The sequence below is a fragment of the Rhinolophus ferrumequinum genome, chromosome 6, assembly GCF_004115265.2.
Source record: "Rhinolophus ferrumequinum isolate MPI-CBG mRhiFer1 chromosome 6, mRhiFer1_v1.p, whole genome shotgun sequence".
Taxonomy (NCBI): domain Eukaryota; kingdom Metazoa; phylum Chordata; class Mammalia; order Chiroptera; family Rhinolophidae; genus Rhinolophus; species Rhinolophus ferrumequinum.
In genome coordinates this window covers 43,493,130-43,520,983 of record NC_046289.1, presented here as the reverse complement: position 1 = coordinate 43,520,983, position 27,854 = coordinate 43,493,130, and the positions used below count along the sequence as shown (strand labels likewise).

The window sequence follows — 27,854 nt, the reverse complement described above, 5'->3', positions numbered from 1 at the left end:
TGGACCAGGAAACAGAAGATGAGAATTAAAACCAGCTCTGCCACAAACTCTCTGCTCACCACAGGCTTTCATTCTTGCTTTGTAACCCTTAGAGGCCTGTTTTCTTATCTCTAAAATGATATTCCTGATACTTACCTTTCCTGTCTCATTAGGGGAAGTATGCAGATCAAATGAGATGGATATGACACCACTTGGAAAAGTAAAGGGCCACCCCACTGGCCCTGATGTTGGGCTGTAGCACAAAACAGAATTTCTAATTGTCAGTCGAAGGCTGCAAAAGGGTGTGCTCAGCAACCTGCCAGCCTCAACTGGAGCAAGTTTAAAATGAGCAGAGGGAAAGTGGGGAGGAGAGGCGAGCTTCCAGACTCGTCCTGCCCCCAGCCCAGCGTCAGTGCTGCTGACAGCGTCGTTAGCAACGCCTCTTCCTGCTGGTGACACTGAGTGTACCGCCTGGGACACAGATGAGGGAGGGGTGTTAGGAAGATAGCAGGGAGGAGTCAGTGGCCTGGGACCAACAGAAAGGTTAAAGGAAGGGATTTCTGTTGAAATAATCGTCTTACATGAATTTCATCGTTTTGTTTTTATTTGGTATTTGAAAGTACTATTTTGGTTTCCTTTAGCCCTTAAAATTGCACAGCCTCAGTGGCATGCAGTTTAGGACTCTATAGAAAAAAGGTAAGGAGCACTAAAAATGCAGCGTCTTGTTACTGTAGCTTATAAGAGAAAGAACAATGATGTCTTGGGTTCATCTAGCACTTCTTCAACATAGAGCACTTTCCGTTACCTGACTCAGGCTGTCCATGCCTCCTGCAGACTGTTCTTCCCAGACTCCAGGTGAGCAGACTGAGGCTCAGAGGCAAGGCACCTTACCTCAGGGAGGAATGGGTACACTTAGGTCTAGGGCTTGCAGGCAGCTAAACCGAAGAAGGGCTCTGTGGACTCTGGATTTGGTTGGCTCTTCATGCCACTGCTCTTCCCACTCTGCCCCACTGAGCCCTTCTGTTGGTTGGCCTCGTTTGCCCTGGGGAGGCCTCTTGTGTCGATGAGAAATGCTGCCCATCGGAGGCTTGTGCCATTGTAGATGAGGACAGGACCATTCCCTGGAGCCCTTTTGCTTTTCGTACCATGTGTTTAGCGGAGTGACAGGAGGATCTGGAGGGCCCCAGAACTCGCTCTGACCCCAGTGCCGTTAAATCCTCCGTGCCTTTGAAGCATATTCTGCAATAAAAAATGAAAAAATGTGTTTTTAAACATTTTGCAAACAGATAGTATCTCAATTTCTTGAACAATTTAGCTTTAATAGTAATCTGAAAAGATGAGCAGGTCTGGACGAGGACTGGAGCTGTGTCTAGTTAATCATGTCGCTCCAAATTCAGTTGACTTAAAAAACATGATGGTGGGCAATGGTTTGTTTAATGACTCCGTAATTTAGGAGAAATGGAAAAGATTGCCTGCAAAAAATTGTCATCCTTCATTCAAACTTGACAGTAGTGCCCTGCACTCGGGTGATGGTAAACCCAGGAAGGCGACTTCTCAGGGGACGCCCAGCCCTGGCGTTTGGAAATTTGGTGAGCAAGATGCCACAGGAAAAGGGAGATAATACAGACACAAATGTATTTAAAGTACTTTTGCATGTATAAAAATGTTCTTCTTCTTTTGGCTACATGTCCTGATCTTGGTTAATAAATTACATCAAAATGACCTGAAGTTAAAAAAAGGAAAAAAATCTGAGCAAATAGTGCCCCTGGTATTGTAAAGCTTTGAATGTTTTCACACCCCATTAATTTATTACTTCTCTTTCTTCATCTTTAAATTTCATTTTTTTTTTTTTTTCAAAAATTCCGGCTCCCCGCTGCTGCAGTGATTTTCATCTTGTTGTTAATTTTCCCTGCTCCATATGGAGCTCCAGACATTTCACCTGGAGGCTGTACTAGATTTTGCTGTAGTGATCGTACTTCCGGAGGCCAAAACTGTCATTTAGGGTTCCTGGTGCATCTGTCTGCGCCAGGCTTTTCACTGGCATGGGAGAGTGTGAATAACAAATTGGATGCACCTGAGATTCAGATGATTAGTGTGTTTTGTGAATCTCCAGGACTTGTAAGCAGATAGCTGGGGGTGGGGTGGGGGGGAGGGGGCAGATGATAGAGGGCTAAACAGAGACTGTGGGTGAATCTGTACTCACACCTTACATTTGGGGCTTCACAAGGGAAGTGCAAACATCCCTGGCAGTCTGAGTGCAGAGAGAGTAACAAATATTTCATCCTGCCTTGTCATTGATTAGAAAAGAGCCTTTAATTTCATTTCACCCCATGTTGTGATTAATTTGCATTCTTTGTCAGAAGTTAATGGAGTTTTTTATGGTTCACTCTGAAATCCTTGAAGACATCAGACTTGATCTGATGTTTATACAACCGCCAGCGGAATTTTTTCGTTTGATTGATGGCAAGCTTGATGTTATTCCAAACGGCTTTTTAAGCTGTTTTTAAGAATTATTTGAATAAAATGCATGCAAGATATTGTTGTAAGATCAAGATTATCTGTTAAAAATCTGTTTCAGATAAAGATGATAAGTAGTAAGAAGGATCAAAAACATAAGAGATATAGTGAATAGTGATGTTATTTGTTAAAAGTACATAAGAATGGCATTCAAATAAATTATTGCAATATATCTAGAGAGATCACTTTTATTGAAAAAATGTTCTATCATCTGGGCAAATAGAATAATTAAGGCTAAGGTAAAAAGAAAGCCTGGATCTTTAAGATTAAAAACCTTTACTTCCAATTGGCTAATTCTCATTTATTCTGCCAGCTTTTGCCACCAATGTACAAAATAGAGATCTACTGTTCTTAACTCAAGGAGACAGGGTCTGTCAGGCCTGTTAGCTGAACAAAATGATGACATATTACTCGTCTCAATAAAGAGGCATTCTTAAATCCCAATGCAAGTTAAACATAAGTGGATAATAGGGGATTTTAAGTGAAAAACATGCATTCTTAATAGTATAACGACTATCCTTTTTCACAAGATAATACAGAGATGAAAATATCCTGTCGTTAAAAGCAAAATACCCCAGTTGTTGGTAGGTAAGAGAAATAATAGGTGATCACCCCCTACACACTATGTATCAGAATATGAGGGAAGCTGTAGGTGGGTTTGCTCAGAACCCCCTGCTACTAACCAAGGAAGTGTGTTTTGCAAATGCTTTTGGATTACTAATACCATTTGTTTGATTTGGGGGCTCTGCCTTGCTTCAGCAGATTCTGGCTTTGCTGTGATTGCTGCTAGTGAGACTCAGGTCAACAAGCTACTTATCTGAGCACTTTCATTTAAAACACATTAATTTATTTGCTGTATCTGAAAGTTTGCTAAATAATTGGGTGGTTTTAATTGAAGTTACTGCTTTGTGATCCTTGTATTAACATGATCTAAGGTCCTCTTTATTATATGTAATCCATATTATTGACCAAATTTGCTGTTTTCATTTAAATGTAAGCAGCTTGTCAAGGAGAAAATATTTTAACTTAGCTAGAAACCTGCTATTTTAATGTGTTTTCTTTTTTCAATTGACAGACTGTCTTTTAAACATTCATTTATTTTGTAGTAATAAATTGTGCTCTGGACAGAGTATTTGTCTCATAATAGATTAGAAAACACATGTTCTGAAAACTGCTTTAAAATATTAAATACTTTTCAAAAGCTAATGCCAAAGTACTAAAATTTTTACACCTAATTTTACTCGTATTAAAAGCTTTTGACTATATTGTTACTAATCCTAATTTTGATCATTTAACTTTGTTGTATATTCAATATTAAATTTTGACAATAGCTATCACTGTCTTATTTATATATTAATGTACTGATCATGTCCAGACTGACATAGATTTACGAAATAATACCTAAAAAGTTTGCCTTCTTTGAAGAGGTATTTGGAATCTATTCTTTGTTACATGAACTTTTTGAAGTTCAGAACATCAAGGATTTTAGTAATAAGTTTTTTGTGTGAGATCTCTAATAAAAGAAAAAAAGCAGTGGGTAATTACCCCAACCTTCAGGTAGCACTCATCTTTACTTGGTAAGAGTCCAAAAGAGCAATATGCAGGCAGTTTTTTTCCTAAACAGATTTCTAGCCTACATGTTTTTTAATTCATTGTTTATTTTTGTCCTTGCTATTTAAGATATAAACATTTTAAATGTACTGATAGTTCAAGCCATAAAATGTACTGATATTTCAAGCCATAAAATCAGATTTTATGTTCCATAATATGCAGAGATGAAATTTAAGTGATATGAAGATATTTACTTATACACATTTACTTCTTCCCAGGAATTTTTTAATTGCCCATGTCAATTTCCTCTCCTAGTATTATATCATACTTATCAAGAGGTCTCATAATTTTATTTGCTTAGATTATGCCAAAAACAGGAGTGTATCTTTAAAATAGAGCAGAAATGAAAGAGAAATCATCCCAAAGTGAGGGTAGATTAGAAATGAGGTATTCTCCATTAAAGATAAATTACTTGTTAATACCTCTATCGAGGCATATTTAGTTAGTTAGTTATGTTAGTGATTCCTATCGTTTTTTTTTAAGCAATAACACTGTGGTTTTATTTTATAGCACCTTCTAAACTATTGTATGACATACATCTCAATTAAATTCAACATATATACGTATTTGTCATTGAGCATCTACTCTGTCCCTGACGCTGTGCTAAGCACTGGGAATACAGAAATGAAACAGGTGTGGTCCCTACTCTCAAAGACTCTAACCTTTTGGGAAGAAAAACATAGACAAATGGCAGTTGATATAGAAATAGTCCTACAAGAGGTGGTCTGCTCTGGCCTCAAGAGGAAGAGGTCAGTCAGTGCACTTCAGGAAGCCATGAAGGTTTCACAGAATAGGTGATGCTTGAGCTGAGGTTCTGAGGTTAGAAGGATGGGAAAGAGCTTTCCAGACATTTAATCAAAAGGAGAAGCATGTAGTAAAAGATAAAGGTCTGAGGCAGCATGTTGCATTTGGTGCCCTTCTATTACCAGTACTTCAATAGGATACTACTACTATTGTTCCTTCCCTTTCCCTAACCGTTTAGGAATGTCCCTAGGTGACTTACAGTAACACTGGGAGGGAAGTGACTATTGTAACACTGGGGAGGGAAGACTGTTAGAGGAGAGAGGTGGTGGTATCGGGATAGAAAATGGCAAGTGTATCAGAGACAAGATAATGAAATTGGTTTTGAGAATTTTTTGAATCCCTTTGCGATGACTGGGAGCCTGTCTGAGGTTGGAAATCATTGCATTTTAAGATCTCTGCCCCTAAGATCAGTTGGCACAGGCCTCTGAGGAGTTCCCTGCTACCCTCTATGAATTTGACTTGGCACATTATAGGACATTTTCTAGACTGCTCTAGTAAGAGAGGGGGCGGAACTGTCAGATCAAATAAACTAATGCCTCAGAGAGCACTTTGAAAAATATAAGGTGGTAAACAAGAGCAAGGTAATATTAGTATTATTTATATTTCCAGAAAGTACTTCAGGGATTTACCTGTGTAACTCTGAAAATATATGACCATGTCTCACACCAGGTAGGACTAAAATGAATTACTTTTCTGATCCCATAAGAGCCTTCCTTTACAGCTTTCCTTTTTGAGTTATAATTTATCATTCACAATCACAATCATAGTATATAGAATTATGTACAGAATCTAGTCATTTTTAGTTCCGTAACTGGGGACCATGATTCTTTTACAATTTTTAAATAATTAGTTTAGCCCAGAAATAGAATTGAAGTTTGAAGTAATGAACTTGGTGCCCAGTGTGGCTTTCAGGTGATGGCTGCCATCTTTTCTATCTCTCAGGCTCTGTGTTCAGGGAGGCCTTCCATTTTTCCCCTTTTGCTTTTATTGGTGCTGTCTGCTACTCCATAGAATCACACAATTTCAGGATGTGAAGAGATCTAGCAATGATCAAGTCCAGCTCCTTTATTTTATAGAGGAGGAAAGGGGGGCCCATAGCCATTAAATTACTCACTTATGATTACCAGGTATTCAGCAGCAGGGTCAGACTGCCTCCCACTCCAGAGGGATGGTGGGGGGAGAAGGTAAGATAAGGCACCAGAGGCTTTGAGCCCAAATGGCCATCCTTATTTTACACACTCATCCACTCAAGTACTGCCTCCAACTGGTGTGTCTGCAGAGTGGAAATTACTGTCCCAGGATGCTCCATGATTGCCAGGTAATTGCTGAATATGGATCCCTGGGGGGAAAGTGGTCCTCAACAGTAGTAGGAGCAGCAGCAACAGGCAAAGACATCAACGTTTATTGTACTCCAGTGTTTTACTTACCACCATTTAGCTTAGAACACTTAGGTAGATTTGGGGCTAGGAGCTCATTGGCATCTAAGTTAAAAAGGGGACAGACCTGGCCCAGCTTTGTTTGAGCACAGATTACTTTTTAGATGTTGAACAGTTCTGGATTAATTTGGGGGGTAGGAGGGCGGGGCAGGGGGCGTTGGGGATTCTTCCTCAACTGAAATGTTAATGATGCTAAGAACCCAACCCTCTTTAGCGCCAATAAAACAGACAAGCTAAGTTCATTGAAAAATCAGTGAGTTGCCTAAAAGGAGCAAAGAGCTGATTTGATTTAGGGCTAGGACACACCAGGTGGAAAGAGGGTTCCAGGGACCACTAGAAGCTAGGAAAGGAGGCAGTTGTCTGTTTATGCACAGAGCCAAGGTGTCGTCTCCAAGGAATTGTGGGAAAATGAGGCAACCACTTAGAACCAAGTGTGGACTCGGTTGTGTTGTATGCTGTCAAGGTCTACAGGTGGTGACTGCCATGGAGAGAAGGAAGGAAACGCTGAGGGATAGAACAGTCTTGTGAGGAAAGGTGCTCAGAGGAGGAAAGAAAGACAGAAGAGAAGAGGGTCATGAAGCTTGTCTTGTTTTCTGCTCAGAAACAGGTTGCAGAGAGCACTGTTCTGGGTGTGAGGAGACCTTGACTGTAGTCCTAGTTCTAGTTTGGTAAAATATAGTAAACAAAACCCCTCAGCCAAAGGCCTCAGTCCAGCCCCTGCTCTTTGGACAGCCCTATGCCTCCTTGACAGCCAGGCAGCTGGAAACACTCAATGACTGAGGGAAGAGGGACCGTGAGGCAGCAAGTGACACACCCAGGAAGTCACAAGTTAAATTACTATCAGTATGTGGTTTCCGCCCAAACACACACAGCTAACCTGAGTTCTGGTCCTGGCTTTTCTTGTTAGTTGTTTGACCTTATTCCTTTTTTAGACCTCAGTTTTTCCTTATCTGGAAAATGATGGATGTGTCCTAGGTCAGTAACTTGCAGAATTATAGGAAGACAGGACACAGAGTAGGTGGGAACCCACTCCCCAGCACATGTACACACAACACGCGAGTAGTTCTGCCTTTATCTGTTAATTTTTAAAATGTATCTAAGTAATATCTTGTAGAAACTAAGAGTTACTTGGTAAACAGAGTCTAAAAAGTGCTGGACTAGATACTTCTATGGTCTCCTTTCTTCTTATATGAGCAGTTTCCTCCTCTTTTCTACACCATCAGCTATTCTCATCACCATCTCCCAAGTACTCTTTTGGAGTGGACTGAAACCTGATTTTACCTATATCAAAAGATAAGAGGTGTAAACTAAAACTCTGAGCAGAAGTCAAACTTTATTCATTCTATATCCATGACTTCTTTTCTTTAAATCTATTTGGAATTTCATTTGCAGTCAAGCCAGTAAGACACACGTTAATTAACATGGTTATGTGTGATTATATTTCAAGATTCTTTCCTTCCTAATTCCATAGGAACCACGTATTGGCTGCAATTGCAGCATATTTCAAAATCTCAGCAGGCCAATATTGTCAAACATACGAGGTCTGACAATTAAGTTCGTATCATGGTTAAAAAATTTAAAAATGCAGTGATATGTGGAGTCTTAGCCCTGAAAGAAAACCTTCTTTTCAATGTCTGGAAACATAACCTGTTGGGGGAAGCTGTCTTAGAAATCTACAGTGCCCTGAATCCAGCGAGTGGTATTTTATCCCAATATTGAGTGGCATTTAGAGGAGAGTGTAAGCCCCGTGCTTAAGTCTTAGCTCTGCCACTAAGTTTCAGGGACCTTGAATAAGTTACTTTATTTTTGTGGAACAACAATTTTATCCATCTTCTGGGTCCCTAGACTTTAGTACAGTGCCTGGCATCGAGCACATACTTGCTAAACACACGTGTATATGCATAAATGAATTAATGATTTAGTCTAGCTTTATTTTTTTATATGTTGGGATAGCAGGTTTTAGAATCAGGAGGAACTAAGAAACAAAACACATTCTTAGACTTCAATAATTTTGTCCCCTTTCTTTTCTTTCATGTTCATATTCCCACTCTACCCAGCCAGCATTAATACCTGAAGGATAAAAGCTTCCAAGGAGATATGATTGTTGTCCTCAGATACTTAGGGTTCTCATGTAAGAAAAGACGTGCATTCATAATGTCAGGAACGTAGAACTGGAACAAGAGGTAGAATGGACATTCAGAAAACTTCAGCTCCTCATCACTTTGATTCATTCAGGAGTGTGAGGAAGAAGGGACTCAAGGATCAGACCAGGGTGGAGAGCTAGGTCAGATTAAAAAAACCACCTAAGCCACCAGGCTGGCCCGTAACTGGTATTCTTAAACTAGATTCTGAAATAAGGCCACCCTTTATGAAACAAAGACAACAGAAAATGTTGATAAAGCAAATGTCTACAATCTGCTTTGAAAGGAAAGGACTTAAAGAACTCCTTGGCCAGACCCTGTCCCATTAAGGAAAAGGTTACTTTTGTAATTCACATTGATCATTTTGAATTGTGGTTTGAAGCTCCTGCTTTTTTCAAAATATTTAGCTTCTAGATATAAAACTTACACTTGCCCAGAGGACGATTTACTATGGCTTCTATACACCTATGTGGAGTAGGACATGAGCCATGTCAATTTTAAATACACAAGGGATAAAAGAGAGTAGGCTGGCAGTGAGGCCCTTCCTCCCTGCCCCCCGACTGGCACGCCCAGCAGATGAATCATGTTGTGCTGTACCTTGGCGCTCCAGCTGTTGTGTTTTGTGTGAAAATGCATTGTCCTTGATACTCGGGAAGTCGCAAGGGCCAAGTGATCTAATTTATGGTCCCATCTGAGTGATGCCCTCCTCTAGGCATCTTACGGCTTTTCTCTCCCACCTGGCTGTTTGTTAAATTCAGGGAGTCTCATTTTCACTTTTCGAAACTGGTCGCTCCTAAATGCAGCACCCCTGCTGGAGTTTGAGGTGTGGGGCAGAGAGAAGGTGCCAGCGAGTGGATCTTAAAATGTGGGAATCACAGTGACTTTCTTACACCCCACTGAATAGCTCCCTGCTAAGTCCTCCTATGACGGATTTTTGTTTTAAGTCATTTATTTTTGTTTAAATGAGTCTTACGACTTAGTTTTGGGTTTTATTCTGTTCTACACAAGATATGTTAGTAGGCTCACAGGCCTGAGAAGAACTTGAACAAGGGCAGACTGATGAACAGGGGAGATGGGATGGCACGAGTGAATTACGCTTTCTCATTTTGTGCTGTTAGAAACCGTATACAGGATTCATGTAGTTCGTCTCATCATCACTGTCTAAAAATGTCAGTTTGCCAACATTTCCATTTGTAGTTCACCAGAGTAAATTTTATTCTGTTCCTTTTTTCAAAACAGTCCTTTGTTGGGGAACTCTAACTTAGTGGTACCAAGCAGTGTATATTCAGCTTGTGGTCATGTGGAAGTGATTTTTTTTCTCTCATTGAAGGCTATTGAGATTTGTGCACTTCTTTTTTTTTTTTTTTTCCAAATCATACTGAACTGGAGGTGGTACATCCCTAAATTTTAGCGCCCAACACAGTGCCAGATAAAATTAGGTGGAATACCGGGACCAGTTCTCCCTCAGGAAGGAAAACAATCATGGCACCTGAATGGAAGCTCTGCCTTTGAGGAACCTTTGGGACCCCCCGGCTCATCCCTTTACTTCGTAGACAAGAACTCAGAGCCCAATGAAGGGAGGGATCTTCTGAGGCCATCGGGGCCTGACTGGAATTCCAGGGGTCTTTCTGACTCCAGAGTTTACACATTCTTCCCACTCTAGGTAGCCTCCTGAGCCTCAGTTTCCCTGGCAGCAAAATGATTAAATTGAACTAGATCATCCCTGAGGTCCCTTCCATTTCAAAAATTCTTTAGGTCATTCTTCATTTAGAATATGAAAGTCTCCATTTATCGTAATCCCTGTTTATATTTAGCTTAGTGCATCTGATTTGAAAGGAGAGTCTCTGCAAAATAGCTATACTTCCTGAAATTTGAAGTTTAAAAATAGAATAGAGTTCAACACTGAAAGCTAAAATGTGATGCCAGTAGCACAAGAAATAAAAATGATATTCTTTAAAAATTCCAACCATATGATTTAATTTTATATTTCTTATTTTCTATTTAAAAGAAAAATAACACAAGCTCGAAAAGCAGTAAATATGTAAAGGGAAAATTTGTCAACTGATATTGGAAGATCTGACCTAGGTCACACATAAATCTCTCAGACAAGAGCCACAGGGCAAGCCATAATTTCAGAGAGTAAAAGAGAAAATGAAAGCTGTAGCTGTAGCTGATGTCTTCTCTAAGTTACATAGGTGGATTCATTTTAGTTTTCTGATTGTGCTTCTGAGTATAATGTAAAAGGGCTGATAGCCAAGTCAGTTTTACCACTGTATGTAAAAAGTATTAATACCTCTACAGAGATAGAAGCATAACATAAAACTTTCAAAGTTGCTTTTTACCACCAGTCATTGACTAAATAGTTGAAGCCCCACAAGCAAACTTTTGCATTGGCAATGTCCTTTCCAGGATCATTTTCCAAAATCACGTTATAGGAGCTTTTCTAATTGCCAGCTATATGGTCCTTGCAAGGAAATACAATATGATATATGTTGCTGCAATAACCCCAAGACCTAGCTGATACTTAAGCCTGCCTGTTATGAAGTCATTCTTCCCTGTTTAAACACAGAAGGGTCTGTCTTAATCATTGTCCCTTCTTGGATCAGTATCCCTTCTTGGAAGTTTAAAATCTTGGATCTAAGGACTGGACAAAGAAAAAAGCTATACCCAGAAGGGAGAAGAGGTTCATCTAACTAATGTATCAAAATGCTACTAATTCTGGAGACTGATTAGCAAAGTGTGTGATTGGAGCAATTATTATTGTTCTGTATATTGTCCCAAAGTACTAGTTAGTCATAGAAAGCTCAACACAGCAAAACGTACAAGCAGGAATGTGGACTTGGACAAGTTACACAGCATTTCGTATGTCGCGAGGTACCAGCAGTACATCAGCCCTCATAATATTATTGTGTCCCTCTGAACTCTGCTCTCAGAGCTAAGCATTTGGAAGGCAGACCCAGAATAAAGAGAAGCATTCACAAGGCTAACATTTTATACGGAGCACCCTTAGTACAACATTTAATGTGCCATAAAACTAGGGGTTTCACTTGTTCATGAACTGTGTGCAAATGCAGGGCAGTGACGGGAGGTCGACTTCGTTTGGATCTGTTTTATGGTTGCTGCGCCTGTACCGTAATGTGATCTTGAAAAAGGTAAACAACAAAGAGTTTAGCAGTGAAAAATATGCCTAATATAAATACAGTCGAGTACATGGCAGTTCAGAATTTGAAAAATATGACTGTGGCATTAAATTTTCTGGTGGAATTAACAGAGGAACAGAACATAGCCTTTAAGGCAATATATCTGAGGCAGAGAAAGGAGATAATACATCTAACTCTGTGGTCTGTGTGGCATTCATATAAAGAAAAGCACAGTAGCTTTATTTAATTGAGAAAATGAATCAATTACAATGATGTTGCATCATCAAATTCTTGGGAAATAGAAGATATAAGTCACCGTGTTGTGTAACAGTGTTAAAAAGTAATTGAGTATCTTAAGCATTTTGAATCAATTTCAGGTACTGGCACGGCTCAACCTTAATACAAAATTTATGAAGATGATTTCATACAATATGTTACTATCAAAACTGTGTAATAAAACCTGGTAACAATGTCTCTTTTAAAAAACCTAACAATGTCTCTTTTTAAAAACCTGGGCAAAACAGTAAAAAAAAAAAAACTTTGATACTGGTGTTTCTCCCTTTCTTGTAGTAAAGAGCCAACATTAAAATAGTACAATTTTAAGTTGTCTTAAACCATGCGTTTAGCCCATCTTGTGCGGCAAGGTGGTGACAGTCCCCGAGATCTCAGTTCATAAGGAAACGTCCTCCCTTCAGTTCCTTTGGGCCACATCACTCATGTTACTGGGAACAGTGTCTCACAAGCCATTTCTGAATTCATTTTGAAACATCTCTCTTGGAATGTCTGCTGCGTGTTTTCCTTAGAGAATGTTGTGATCTCCGTGACTGTTGGAAATTTGTGAAAAACATTCTCTTTGATGTCAAAAGTGGATTTCTAATTCTTTGTTCATTACAAGTAACTCTCCTGTTGAAGTAGATGCATCTTACTAGGAATGCGGGTTAGGGGGGATGTGGAGTATCCATGTGCACAAAAAAATATATGAAAGCAAAGATACCTCATAGGAAAAGTTACCTGGGCTTTTCAAGATTTTTCAAAGGTGGTGTGGCTTGTTACTAAAATCCTTAACCACTTCAGGGTGGTAGTTAACAGCTTCGTCTTGCTTTTTAATGTAACTCTACCTGTAGAGTCTTATCCAGAAGTCCTCATTGACTAGAGAACAAGGAGCAGTCACTTAGGAGACATTAAGTGGGAACTAGCAAAGTGGACTAAGAAAGAGCCAGTCAGCCTGGGACAGGTTTCAGGGAGTGGTGTTTGCGGAGGGGGTGATGAGCCAAGAGCAGTGATGAGTGGGTACCACGTACAGTTGTGATAATACATGGAGAAGTACTTTTAAACGCTCAAGCACTAGGCAGAAGGGTCTGCTGATCAGCCATATGGATGCAAAAGAAATGCAAAAATGTAGCTTCTGCCCTTGAGAAGCTTACAGTCTAGTTGAGAAGAACCCACATGCCAAAAATGATAATTTATCAACTTTAGCATGCCCAATATGTATGCAAATCTAATTGTTTTTAAGTAATGCTATGACTGAAGGCAGATACAGTGCAGATGCTGGAGAGAAAGAAGCGTTGAAGAAGCCACAGCCTGTTCCTGTGGCCTTCGGGCAGCCCCATCCTCTGGGAGGCCCAGCTTCCCATCATAGAATAGAGATGATCGTCCCTGCCAACCATTGGGCAAATCAAATGAGAATGTGAGAAAGAACCTTTCAAAACACCAGTAAAAACATAGAGCAAACTACAGTTATTTTCCTGATATTTTACCAGCTGATTGGAGCTCAGTTATCCCAGCAACCCACTGACCCATCACTCATCCTATTTGGTTCCTGAAATCTTCCTTCTTAGGAAATTTAGTACCTCAGACTCCATTTTCATTGAGTTTGTGATAACTGTAGGCATTGCGGCCGGGCATTGAAGTGTTTAATACTTTAATTACTAAGTGGATGTTTTACTAATTTGGTGTCACGTATTAATAACTTTCTAAGAGAAACGATGATTTATCGGTGTTAGATGTGTGAGCAGCCTGCTTTAGAATGTTGATTAGGAACAAGCATTTCTTCACTCTGCTTTTATACCTGAAAAACAGTGTAAAACTTGCATGAATTTGATTTTCCCAGAGAGCATTGCAGCCCTGGAAACAGACTGAAGGAACTTTGGAAAAGGTGGAGTCTTCACCCCACTCCTGAGTTAGAGGCAAATACTTCAACCACATAATTAAAGTTTTCTTCACAAAATAGGGAATTGTGAGCAGACACTGGCAGGAATCCAAAATTCTAATTTCTGACTATGATTTAATTTCAATTTTAAATAAATCGGTTTTTAATTTAAAAAGAGTGAGCTTCATAACATTAGCAATGATTGCAACATTAAGCCCAGTGTTCACAATCTAGCAATATAAAACATTATTTATATCTGAATCGTAAACAGCCTTTTGAAATGGATTATGGTTTTTCTCCCTATTCTAATACAACCTGGAGGGTACTAAAAAGTGTTGTGTGAAATTAACATTCTGCTGACTTTCGCCTATAAATGAGAAGCGAGCTATTAACATTTGTGTATTTTCATTATGTAAATTGTGTTAACACATGCCCACAAATTGCCACCAGCAATGCAATAATTTTCTCTCAGTGATCATAATGTGTCCAAGTGAGTCATTTTGATTATGACATGCTAATTACATATTGCCTTTTTTCAGATTCAGAAAAACCAGGGATCTTTAATGGTAAGCTTTATGAGTTCAGAAAAAAATTCACTTTTCTTTTTCCTGATGGCTGCTTCCTTTGCATGCTTGAATGCCTTGTTTTAAACTTAGCAAATTGCATTTTGAAGAAAATGCAAACCTTTAACTGCCTGTATTAGATTAGGTACCATTAGAAATAATAGAACATCCTGAGCATCAATGTTTTTATAAGAGTTTGCTGTTGTTGATTAATCTTGCTATATTTTATTGCATTAATGATTTTTTCTTTCCACTCCACTGTAAAGACATTGCATAGAGGCTAATACTTTTTCCTCTCTTCTTTCCCATTGCAGCCTCTCCAGCTTCTGCAGTGCATTGTTGATGAGGTGAGGCATCGTCTTATGTGCTTTCACTCCTAAAGTCATTCCTAATGGTGTGGAAAGCTTATATTTTGTTTCCTAATGAAGCACAGTGCCCAACATCCTCAGAGCAAGTTGTGCTGTATGGCTCTGAGCTGTGTTACGTGAACTGGCCTTGTCCCGAATCCTGCTCTGATTCTAGCTGACTCCCTGCCAAAACAGACTGTCCCCCAGGCTGGTCCGCGGGGGTATCAGAAGCCCTAAAGACAAAACACGATAATATTAATTTATCCTCTCCCTGGACAGATGGGGATGGAGCCGGAAATTAAAGTGGTATTATTTTTTTCCATAACAGATATTTAAAGTCATTCAGTAAAGCAAGGGTCAGAGTTGAACAGCAAACATAAGCTGAATAAAATTTGTCTTCCTTGCTTTATTTACCCAAAGCATATCAGAGTGATAAAAATGTTCAAAAGCTCTGGGTCAACAGTTCAGCTTCAATTTCCTAATTAGACATTTTCCCCAGAATATACTCCTAAATTCTTGTGCTTTTAACTAGCATTCTCACGTTTTAAGTCATCCTACCTTTGATCATCCTTACCCATCGAGTTATATTGTCCCTTTGCCTTCATGGAGTTAATCTGCCTGCATTTCTTTCTCAGTCAACTTTTTCTGCTTCTTATTCTGACTTTAAATTCCTTTTTTCTGTACACAAGGCTCTCAATTAAGAAACACTAATTTTTTTTAAAACCCGAGTTTTTCTGGACGTGGGTTTGCCCAACAGCAATGTTTTTGTGGGTTTTTTTTAACTTTAATTTTACAATATTTAAAACACTTGTAATGAAGGCAATAAATGACTCAGATAGGAAAGTTTGAAAGAAAAAAAACAAATCGTAACTCATAATTATTCCTCTCAATTAAACATCTGTATAACCAGTTATGAGATTTGGGAGAAAAAATAAAGATCCTCCTAGGAAAAAAACAAACGCATACACATATCCCAGTAATAGTAAGAATGGGGCTCTCACATCCTTAATGGTTGCATCAGTCGGTCCATATATCCCCTACAAGCCATAAACCATGTTGGTGCTAAAATGAAGGCACCGTCCTGAAACAAATGGAGGCCCCATTATCTCAAATATCAGACAGGCCTCCTGGATCTAATAGCTCATCAATATCTTCTGTCATCTTAGATTCCAAAAGCATCCTATCCCTGTCAGAATCCTCCCAAACAAACTGATTTTCCTGAGGTCCCCCTCCAGGATTGGTTAGTGACGGGCCTGGGGAAACGTAGGCTGCCTAGACGCACAGCCTGCCGTGCTCCATGGGCCCTACTGCTCTTGGTCTGCTCGGCTCCTTGGCACCAGAAGGGTCTGGTACAGATATTCATCACCATAACATGTGTATTGCTGGAGAGCTAATTTGAAGATTTTTCTGGATCAAATGGATATTTTCATGTCTTATTTGAAGTAGCAGTGATTGACATTAAACTTAAAATAGTTTACTTTTTTGACCTGAGCAAATTCCTGAGACTCTTGAAATTGTCATAGGCGATGTCCAAGAAGGGAAGGTCTGCGTGATGAAGGATCTGTAACATGTAACTTAAATTGTATGTGTGTCTTTATAGCATTTCTTCCTCAGTTGAGAAGATAACTTAGACACCTATTCCCACGTACTCTAAAAACATACTAAAATATCTTCTTTATAGAAACTTGGGAAATTCACATTGCCTTTACCAAAACAAACATAAATTGATCTTGCAACTGAGCTGATGTTCAGTAATAAGAATATTGGGAAAGAACTGGCCAGGTGACCTGACTTAGGCAAGGTGCTTCATAGCTTCTAAGAAAGAAAGGATTGGTGGGGTCCTTTAATTACCACGCTTGCTCAAGTTCATCAGATTTTTCATTGCTGTGAAACACTGTGTCTCAAAGGGTAGTCCAAGGATTAGCATCAGATTTATCTAAGGCTCTTGTTAAAAATGCAGATTCTTATACCCAGATCTCTGAATTAGACTTTCTAGGAGTGGAACCCAGCAACCTACATTTTTACTAGTTTAATGTGCAAAGAGTTATCTTTGCACATTAAAGTGTGAGAATCTCTTCTATAAAAGACTTTTATGGCTAAGACTGCCCTTTTAGATCCCAGAGGGTGATTAACTATCTTATCTTCATTTGCATCTGACTTTTAGGGCTCTTATTCCTGAGTGAATATAACCAACAGGATTTGAGCCATTTTACTCTTTGGGTAAGGGATATACTCCACTGAGAAATGGATATCCAATGATAGTATATATTGTGCCTATTAGAGAAAAGTCAGATCAAAAAGTCCCACTCCTAAGGGAGCCTAATTCAAACAAGATGGATGTATTTGGAGACCTGTACAAAATAGCCAAGCAAAGCCCAGTGTTAACATACCTCATTATTATGTGGATGCAGCTTGACCTCCTGGCATAGGCTGGCAAAGCATGAAGAAGTAGTAAAACAAGACCAAAAGGGCAGGAGCCAGCCCTGGAGTGGCTGGAGGTGAATGTCAGAGTCAGTCTGGGAGTCAGGAGATAGAATCCTAGGACAAAGCCAGAGTTAGACACCAGGTATCCAAATAGATGACTTCAAAAGTTGAACAGAGGAATAAGAATCATGAACATGAAATTTGGACCACAGAACAGGAATTGGAAGGGTAGCCAAGATAACAGGAAACTCGAGCTCCAATCAGAAATCTGGGCAATCCAGTTTCATTTTGATGGGTGGTGATTAATCCGGCTTGGAGCTAGCTGACTCAGCACATGAGTGATGTTTTAACGATACCGTCTGACGCCTCAGAGTTGCTTCCCTTAAAAGAACTTCTTACTTTAAAACATTCAGGTTCTGATCAGACCCTCTCCAAGTCCCTGAATACCTGTGTTGTGAAGTACTTTGATTCATTGTGTGTGTGTGCGCACGCACACTCATACCGTGACACCTTAGCCATCTGAAATCTTTAGGAAATAAGGTGGCCCTAATTGTCTAGATAAAGGAGATTTACTATTTTAAGCTCTGACATCAGTGAGGAAATTTGCATTTTTAGAAAGAAATGTTTCTAAAATCTATTTGCTCTTGGCAGCCTGTTGACAGAGTGTAGTGAATATCATTTAACCTTTTCTTGATGAGACTCAAGTCCTTGTTTTGAACATGGTACTGAACTAAACTTTGATTTATTGATGCCCTCCAGGGCTGTAGAATTGTATGGGGCTTACCTTGCTCTTTCATTGAATCTTACCAACCATTTTGCCTGTGTGTTTGGTGTTGGCACTCAGCAATGCACCTGGGCCTCTTGAGGTGTGTAGAGCCATTTGCTCCCAGGCTAAATGACCCTACATGGCTGTGCAGCTCGGCTTGGTGTTTCTCCTGTGTTCTCTCTTGTCATTGCCTCTGTTTTCTGTAGTCACTCCTTTTTCTTTTCAGTGGCTACCTGCTGTCCCAGCGATCTGACCATCTGTCTTCAGTCTTTGCACTCCTGATAGTGATCCTAGCAAAACCAAAAGTGACAAATGAAATCAGGTGGTATGTGTAAGGTCTAACACACTCATCTGAGAAGAGAGAGAGTGCTTGAACCCCTCTTTAAGGAAGTTAAGTGGGTGGGCTTGTGTTCATTCAGTTAGCAGAAAGTTACCAAAAGAACCCATTATGTGCTAGCTTAAGTTGAATGGGCCATGGTCAGGACAGTCTCCAAGTCTTGAGAGAACTGGGTTTCTCTCAAGCTTCTCTCAAGTAGGCACGGTACCCAGGCCAACTGCAGACTAGCTCTGTGAGTCAGGGTAGGAAGGCAGAAGGACAGTTCCAAATCCTGGGCCAACACAATGTGTTGGGACTCAGGAAGCTATGTAGCTATCTAACACTCTCCCCATTGTCTCAGAGTATGGAGTATGGAGACTGAATGGACAACTGGCCAAGGAGCCAGTTTGGCAGGTAACAAAGGCCTGGCCCCACTGGTGATGTGGCAGGTGGAAATACAACAGTGATATCTGAGTCACCAAGTCCCAGGCCGGCTGGAGCCAGCTCATGGGGGCCATCAGTGGACTGAGGTGCTTGGAATTGCAACGACTTAAGTGGGGACTTCCCCCTTGACCTACCCCCAAGTAGTCCTTAGCCTTGGCAAAGATGTGGACACAGAAATGATTAATTACTTCATTGTAGGGTACGTACTATACAACCCCTAGACAGGAGAGTTTGTTCTCCCAGGAGAGGGTTTGTTGTGGGAGCATGCCCCTCAGGGAAGGTGACATTTAAACTAAGTCATAAAGGAGGGTAGAAGTTGGCCAGGTCAAGAAAGGAAAAAGGTAAGTATCAGATAGAAGGGCTTAAAACTTTCTTGTGAATCATTTTTGAGTTCTCAGATGTGTTTTAGAATGTTCAGGCTGTCTAAAATACAACCAGGAAAATAGATTATTACTCTGAATACACGTACATATACATATATTAGTGAGTGTGTATGTGTGTGTGTGTGTGTACATATATGTTTCAAGCATATTACAGTTAAAAATAAATTTCTGTCTAACATCTGTAGGTGCTTAGCAGGTCAATTAGCAAATCCCTGATTTATACTTCCATTTATTCATTTTACTGATGAAAAATGAATTCATATAAGTCATGTTCTATACCCGATCAGAAGTATCTTCTACATGAAAGTTGATTTCTTAGTAAGAACTAACAAAATTTGTAAAATACAAAAATGGTTCAGAAATTCAGCACAAGCTTTTAGTGGTCAGTAATGGTCTACAGTTTTCCAGGTGTGTAGACAAACAATGAGCCTGATTGTTTAAAGATGCTAACTGAATAATTCTGAGTTATATTGATTATTCTTCCCTGATGAGGATAGAAAGGAAGAAGGGTTTGGTATTAGGAAAGCATGGCATAGCACTCTATGTAGAACATCTGGGTGGGTCTGCTGGATAGTTTACTCTTCTGCTTACTCTAAGAAAGCCTCCTGAGGAAGGTGAACACAGAACAGGGCTTTGATAGAGGACAGTGACGTATGCAGAGTATGGAGACTGAATGGACAACTGGCCAAGAGCCAAGGGGTCCAGGAGGTAGAAAACAGAGGTAATCAATAACAGAAGGAAATTTGGGAAATTCGCAATATGTGGAAACAATGCACTGCCATAGAACCAATGGGACAAAGAAGAATCACAAGGGAAATTAGAAACTACTGTGAGATGAGCAAAAATGAAAACACAGTATACCAAACCTTATGGGATACAGCAGAAACAGTGCTCAGAGGGAAATTTTTAGTTGTAAATGCCTGCATTAAAAAGAAAGAATGATCTCAAATCAATAACCTAACCTTCTGCTTTAAACTGTAATAGAAAAAGAACAAACTAACAGCATGCAGAAGGAAGGAAATAATAAAATGAGAGTGGAAATAAATGAAATAGAGAATAGAAAACAGAGAAAATCAATAAAACCAAAAGTTGGTTCTTTTAAAAGATAAACAAAATTAGCAAACCTTTAGCTAGACTAAGAGCGAGAGAGAGAAGAGAGAGGACATAATAGCTAAAATCAGGAATGAAAGCAGATACCTTACTATCAACCTTACAGAAATAAAAAGGATTATAAGGGAATAATACTATTAACAACTGTATGCCAACAAATTAGAAAACTTAAATGAAATGAACAAATTCCTAGAAAAATGTAAACTACCAATACTGACTCAACAACAAATATGAAATCTGAGTAGACTTTTAACAAGTAAATAATATTTTTAAAAACTTCCCACAAGGAAAGCCCAGGACCATATGGCTTCACAAGTGAATTCTACTGAATGTTTAAAGAAAATTTAATACCAATCCTTCTCAAACTCTTCCAAATAAAATAAAGAGAAGGAAACACTTTCTGACTTCCTCTATAGGAGGCCAGCATTACCTTGATACCAAAGCCAGACAGAGACCTCAAAAGAAAATAAAACTACAGACCAATTACCCTTATCAGGATAGATGCAAAAATCCTCAAAAAATACCAGCAAAACCAAATCCAGCAGTATATAAAAGAATGATACATCATGACCAAGTAGAATTTATCCCACAAATGCTAGGTTGATTCAACATAACGAAAATTAGTGTAATACACCATGTTCATAGAATACAGGACAAAAATCCCCTTGTCATCTCTGTAGACACAGAAAAAGCACTTGACAAAATTCAACACCTTTTTATGATACAACATTCAACAAACTTCAAAGAGAAGGAGACTTGCACAACCTGATAAAGGACATCTACTAAAAACCTCTGGCTAACACCATAGTTAATGGTAAAAGACTGAAAGTCTTCCCTCTAAGATCAAGAGGAAGAGAAGGATGTCTGCTCTCACCACTTCTATTTAACATTGTACTGAAGGTTCTACCCAGGGCAATTAGTCAAGAAAAAGAGGAAAATATAAAATAATACTTGCAGATGACATAAAATTTATAAAAAGCCCTAGAAAATCGATACCAAAAAATTACTGATTCAGTAAGGTTATAGGATACAAGATCACACAAAAGTCAGTTTTATTTCTATATACTAGTAATCTAAAATGAACAATCCAAAAGTGAAATTAAAAATTAAAAAAAGTTATTATAGCATTTAAAAAATAAAATACTTAGGAATAAATTTAACAAAAGGAGTGGAAAACTTGTACACTGAAAATTAACAAAACATGATTGAAAGAAATTAAAGACTTAAATAAATGAAAAGACATCCCATGTTCATGGAATAGAAGACTTAATATTGGTACGATGGCAGTACTCCCAAACTTGATCTACAGATTTGGTGCAATCCCTGTCAAAATCAAAATACCAGTGGGCTTTTTGCAGAAATGGATGAGCTGCTCTCAAAATTTATATTGAAATGTAAATGAAGTCAGAGTAGCCAAAACAGTCTTAAAAAAAAAAAAAAAGGAACAAAGTTGGAAGATTTAAATTTCCTGATTTCAAAACTCACTACATAGTTACAGTAATCAAGGTAGTGTGGTACTGACAATAAGGATAGAGCATATGGAATAGAATTGAGAGTCCAGAAATTAACCCATATATCTATAATCTGTTGTTTTTCAAAGAGGATGCCAAGCACATTCAATGGTGAAAGAATAGTCTTTTCAACAAATGATGCTGAGACAATTGGATATCCACGTGGAAAAGAATGAATTTGGAACTCAAAAATTAACTCAAAATGGATCAAAGACCTAAATATAAGAGCTAAAACTATGATGCTCTTAAAAGGAAACAGGTGTGAATCTTTAGGACCTTAGACTGGGTGACAGTTTATTATATATGACACCATCAAGATAGTGGAATCACCGTAATAATGCCGGGGTTCCAAGCCAACAGACAGGTAGAGCCATGGCAAACCACAACTCCTAAGACCTTTGTACCCAGTGTAGGAGGTGGGGGAGATGCTGGCTTTCCCTATAAGGTCTGTAGCTGAGGAAAGGGAATTGACAGGAATGCCCCAGTAGGGATAGGGGGAAGATGATGGGAAGGAAGTGGCCAGTGAGGGATGCGCAAGAAGAGGAAGAAGGGGGCTGGGGGTGCTGCTGTGGGGCCTGGCCTTGGGTCCTCAACGATGAGGAGTAAAGTGGGTTTGCTTAAGATGCAAATAGACTCTCTCGGTCAAAAACATATTTAGTAGCCCATCATTATAAAAGTCTATGCCTTCTGAGAGTTCTTATGACTCTATTTAATCATAAAATATAATGAAGACATCAAAGAGCCTTCACTATATACTTATCTGCCTGACTGGCATATGCACATCATTACAGTGGTACTAAAAAGTCATTATGAATGGGGACAATCATCCACCCCACCAAAAACCTGAACTCCCAGGAGGCCTCACATGGACGCTACACTTAGACGTGGTTCCTCTGATGTTTTCTAGAAATGCCAGCAACCATACCCAGTGCTGGAAGGAAGCAGTGTTTGATGCCAGCCCTAACCTGGCAGCTCGTCACACATGAGCCGGGCAAACCAAAAGGCAGCTAAATCTCTGTTCTAGAAGAGGGTGACACATGAAGAAGGGAATGAGAAAATTGAGGACTGGGAAAGGGAGAAGAAAAAGGAGGGAAGAGTCTGCATTATGACCACATTATTAAAAAGCTTCTAAGCTTTTCTGTCTCTGACTTTGGGTCAGTCATTCGTTTTCAAAGCTTCCCCACACTTGCACACCTATGGTTGTGTTCCACCTCTACTGAGAATGACCTTCTCCCCTTTTTCACTTTGTGAAAGCCTAAGCATCTTCTAAGGCTCAAACATCATCTTCTCTTTGAAGCTATCTCTGTTACCTTCCCACCTCTTCCCATCCTGCCACACTCCCGCCCAGTGCTAGGAGGAATTCAGCATAGCATTGTTTACAAAGCTGTATTATAGTTTGTAATCATACTGAATCAAATTTCGTTTGTGAATTTGTCTCCCACTAGATCATGACATCATCCTGCACAGGGATTTATCCCAGCACCTGGCCCAAGCAGGATCTCAGTAAATGCTCCTTGTAGTAAATTAAAACATGGATTTTTCTAGCAGGGCGACTCCTACACAAAATAGAATGTGATCTAAGTTTGTCTTTTCTTCTACGGAGGCCTATCCTATTCAGCTGAAAAGGACCTCCAGCCTATAACACAGCAGCTAAGTACAGAGACCATCATAGAGAAACCCATTTGTTTTCTTTTTTCTTCCTTTGAAATTATTTTATTGAAATGTAATTCACATAACTTAAATTTTATTCTTTTAAAGTACACAACTCAGTTCCAGAACATTTCCATCACTCCAGAAAGAAACCCCAGTACCTGTTAACAGTCCTAATTCCTCTCTCCACTCTAATATATGACAACCACTAATCTAGTATTTCATTCCTATTGTTGGCTGAATAATACTCCCTTGTTTAAATGTACTACATTTTGTCTTTTCATCAGTTGTGAACATTTAGTCTATTTCCAATTTGGGACTATTTTGAATAATGCTGCCATGAACATTTGCATACAAGTTTTTATACGGATGTATATTTTCACCTCTCTTGGTTATATACCTAGGAGTGGAATTGCTGGGTCACATGAAAATTCTATGTTTGACTGTTTGATGAACTTCCAAACTGTTCCGTAACCATGTTACATTCCTACCAGCAATTTATGAGAGTTCGAATTTCTTCACATTTTGGTCAGCACTTGTTATTTTCTGTTTATTTGATTATGGCCCTCCTAATGGATGTGACGTAGTCTCTCATTGTGGTTTTGATTTGCATTTCCTTTATGATTAAGGGTGTTGAACATATTTTCATGTTTTTATTGGCCATTTGAATATCTTCTTTGGACAAATATCTATTCACATCCATTGCCCTTTTTTAAATTGGGTTATTTGTCTTTTTATTACTAAGTTGTAAGAGTTCTTTTATATTCTGGATACTAGACTCTAAATTTTTTCCTCATTCTATGGCTTTTTTATTCACTTTCCTGATGGTGTCCTTTGATACACAAAAGATTTTCATTTTTTATTTTTTGGACTTTAAAGCCATTCTAGTTTGATCAGAGGGTGGGAGACTTAGATCTCCACCTATTCCCACCCCACCCCCGGCACCTATATAAAAACCCTTAGCCTGAAAATCCCTGATTATAGCCCAAATAATCATTCTGGAAACCTGTATTAATCCCAGAACTAGGTACTGGGAATAGAGAATGAATAAGATGCACCTGCCAGAGTTTCTCCTCTAGTCAAAAAGGCAGACCAGTAAATAGCCATATATAAATAGATCACTTTCAACTAAAGTGCAGGTTGTAGAAGTGGTGTGAGACCTCATGTCGTGAGCTCTCAGATCATTTTAACTACTCACATAAACAAGTATTTGTGATAAGGTATTTCATGATGTGTGTAACTTGTATGACTGAGGCATTAGACACTTGGTAAGTTAATCCAAGTAGATACACAATAGTCTTGTCCTCCAGTGATATTGTTAACTAGACCTGTGTCTCATAGCGTTGGGAATATATAACTGGGAGCCTGAAAACTGATATTCCTCTTTTGTGTAAGGCAACCTTTAGAAATCTAATACCTCCTTTGAAAAGTTTAGTATGTTTAAATTAATGCAATTTGGCCAGTTTGAAGATTGAAAATAGGTTAGCATTAAGGCCATGATTCCTTTAGTAATTACTTTTTCTGTTGGTAATAACTGTTTCTTTTAGAAATGACATTAACATTCTACCAAAACACAGCAGTAATCCAAAAGTTAATGTTCTGTTCATTTATAATTATATTTAATTCATATTTATGAGTTGTTGGGAGGGAGGAGAAAGAAGTGAGTTTTAAAAATGTAACAGAAGAAACAAGTTAAAAGCAAAAATTTTCCTGATAGTCTGAAGGATGTACAAAGTCACTTAAAAGTGGGGAAAATTAATTTTTAAATACAGTTATATAAAATCAAATTTTAGTAGCTATTGCTGAAAAAATGTGTATATTATTTCCTAGTGACACTGAGTGAATTCAGTGGATAGATTTTCTCAATTTCTTTTTGTTTACTAAGCAAAATATTAGCATAAACATCCCTGTAATTTTGCTTTCAGTAAGTCAATTCGATTTTGGGGTTTTTTTTAACCAGGAAAAATTCTGCATCTTTAGGCAATCGTTGAGCAAGTAGCTTTGTGTTTTCTTTGAATTGTCCACAAAGCCTGATGTATTATTAATGAATTAATTTCTTGGTGGTGGAGGCCTGTGAATAGCATTCTGTGAATGGGCAGTTGCCTGGTGGGGCCAGTTTTGGCTGCTGTCATTTAACATGTGTTGCTCTATTGTGAAGTCTTATCCAGCCGTAGGACAATGCTCATTTAATCCACCATGATGGGACCTACACACCCTGAGCCCAAGTTGGATGCCAGGGTCAGTTACCCAGCAGCTTGGGCCGGGGCACTGCTCTGCCTCACTGCCTAGTTGCTATAATCATTTCGCCTGCCGTTAATTCTCCCTAAACCAGGGAAAATGCGTCTGTGAGCAGTTCGAATGTTCTCAAAAGAGATTCCAAACGGGTGGGCTGGGGTGTTGCTTCCATTCCAGAATGGAGGCAGCATTCCAGGGAGTGTAAGTTCCTTCCTTCCTCCTGGAAATGGAAGCGTCTGGGCCCACGAGATCCATGATGTTCTGAGGTCCAGAGTAGCAGATGGCATTATGATTTTCCAAATCCTGATGAACATTCTAACTGAACTTGTTCATTTCACAGTATGTAGTTCTATTTTTTTCACTTCCTCTCCCTCCCGCCCGTCCTGTCTTCCTCTTTGTTCCTCTCGCATTGACTAATTTTAAACTGATGCGGTGTCTCCTTTAGCCAGCTTTAAATCCCCTTCTCTCGGCTTATTGTACGGAGCCAGGTAGGGCACAATTTCACATATAATTTTCAGCACTTGAGTTACCGCTGACGTAGCCTTTGAATTTGTTTGTAAAAAATGTGTAAGCCAACACTCCTACACCATGCAGCCACTGGAGTTCTGTTTTTCCCCTTCTCCGTAGCTTGCAGTGCAGGTGGTGAATGGCAGCAGTTATTTTAACTAATAGTCGCATGAACGTTTAGGAGGACAGACAGTGTGGCGGTGTGGACTTGGGCTTTCAGGGAGTTCTCAGAGTCTGACTTGATAGTGTTATGGCTTGTTGATTTTTGAGGACACGGACCTGCCAGGTTCTTGCCCTTGAACAGTGTGTGGGTGTAATTCAGATGTTTCAGTGTTAACCCCTTACCTATGGAAAGAGGGATGATGCCTTTCATTGAAGAACCTGTTAAGGGTTACTTTTCTCGCCTAGATTTTCCTCTTTCATTTTTGTTTAATATTGTGTATGATCTACCTTTAATCTGAGATTGCTTTTCATCAGCACTTCTGCACACAGAACCTGGTGAAACGCTAGTGTGTATATTAACATTATAATTTAGGTCCTGGATCAAACGTGTAGCTGGACTTTTCCTGAGGAAAAAAAAAATTGACCTTACCAGTGTATGAAATTCAAACACTATATAGGGACAAGGTAAAACCACAGGTAGGAATTGCTGAATAATTACCTTTAGGCCAGCCTGAGCGGGAGGCTTCCCACGAGGGTGAGCTCATTTAATGGTTCCTAAAACTCAATCTCGTGGATGTCAGTGGTCATGCTTGATTATTTGCAGCAGTGTTTTATGAAAAAGCAATAGAAATGCATTGAGAAGCTACAGAGAGAGAAGACAATAACGGGTTTTACTTTTGTAAATGAAATCCCTTTGGCATGAGAGAAGCATGTTTTTTGCTGCTGTGCCTACACCATTGAAAAGGGTGCTTGCTGCATGTGGATGTTAATCTGCAAGTGTGTGTATGAGTGTGTACGTGTACTGTTCATAGAGGCTCCTCTAAATGCTACAGTTGCCTATCGCTCATGACCAAGAGGAGACCTAAAATAAAAAGAGAAAATGGGATGTTCATTGGCTTTAGAAAGGAAGCAATTTTGCAAATGCAGTTTAAAAGATTAATGCACTTTCCAGTTCTCTACCTACCTTTTTTAAGGAATTTTACAAAACACCAAGATCTTTGCCATTTGTTTAGAAAATCTCTAAGTAAATGTAAATCTTTTAAATGACAAAAAATGTATAGACGAAATGAAGGTTTTGATATTAATGACGTTTGTTCCTCCTCTCTTATCCCGATACTGAGGAATTTCTAGAGCATATTTAGGAGAAAATGAAAAATCTTTATAATCTCAAGTCCCAATTACCTAGAGACAGATTCCTTTAGACCTGTTCATTTATATTGTGTGGGTTTTTTATAAGCCATCTGCTTGTGATGTTCATGTGGCTAACAGCTGGTTCTCCCTTGATTTAAGGGTTTGTGAGTAAGGTGGGTGTTTCAGTGGCGAAAATTTCAGGCCTTTTGCCCCTGGTACCAGGTCCATCTGAGACAAGTTAAATGAGCTGCTACTGTCAGCCCGGACCCAGTGGACAGAACTTCACACCAAAATGCCCACACATGTAATTTGTCACATCTGGCAACCCAGAGCATGGGGTGACCCAGTGTGGAAATTGAATCATCTTTCACTTTCTGTGCTCAGGGCTTGATGCGAGTGGGATGAGCAAAGAGGCTCTCTGGGTTCCAGCTGAGGAGGGTCAGGGGCTCTTTTCTGATGATGTCCGTCTGCAAACCGTCCTAAATTCAAAGCCTCATTCCCATCCCGGAGCTCTCCCTTGTAACACCC

The 27,854-nt window shown here is 39.3% G+C and overlaps 1 protein-coding gene across 4 annotated transcripts in view; it reads left to right on the top strand.

The window, feature by feature from the left end:
- MAP2K5 (mitogen-activated protein kinase kinase 5) overlaps positions 1–27,854 on the top strand; it is a 228,706-nt gene that overhangs the window by 154,692 nt on the left and 46,160 nt on the right. For all 4 annotated transcript variants that reach the window (XM_033108520.1, XM_033108523.1, XM_033108521.1 and 1 more), the window contains 2 exons: positions 14,317–14,343; positions 14,655–14,687. In XM_033108520.1, coding sequence (XP_032964411.1) covers positions 14,317–14,343; positions 14,655–14,687 — 60 coding nt within the window. The remainder of the gene's footprint in view (positions 1–14,316; positions 14,344–14,654; positions 14,688–27,854) is intronic.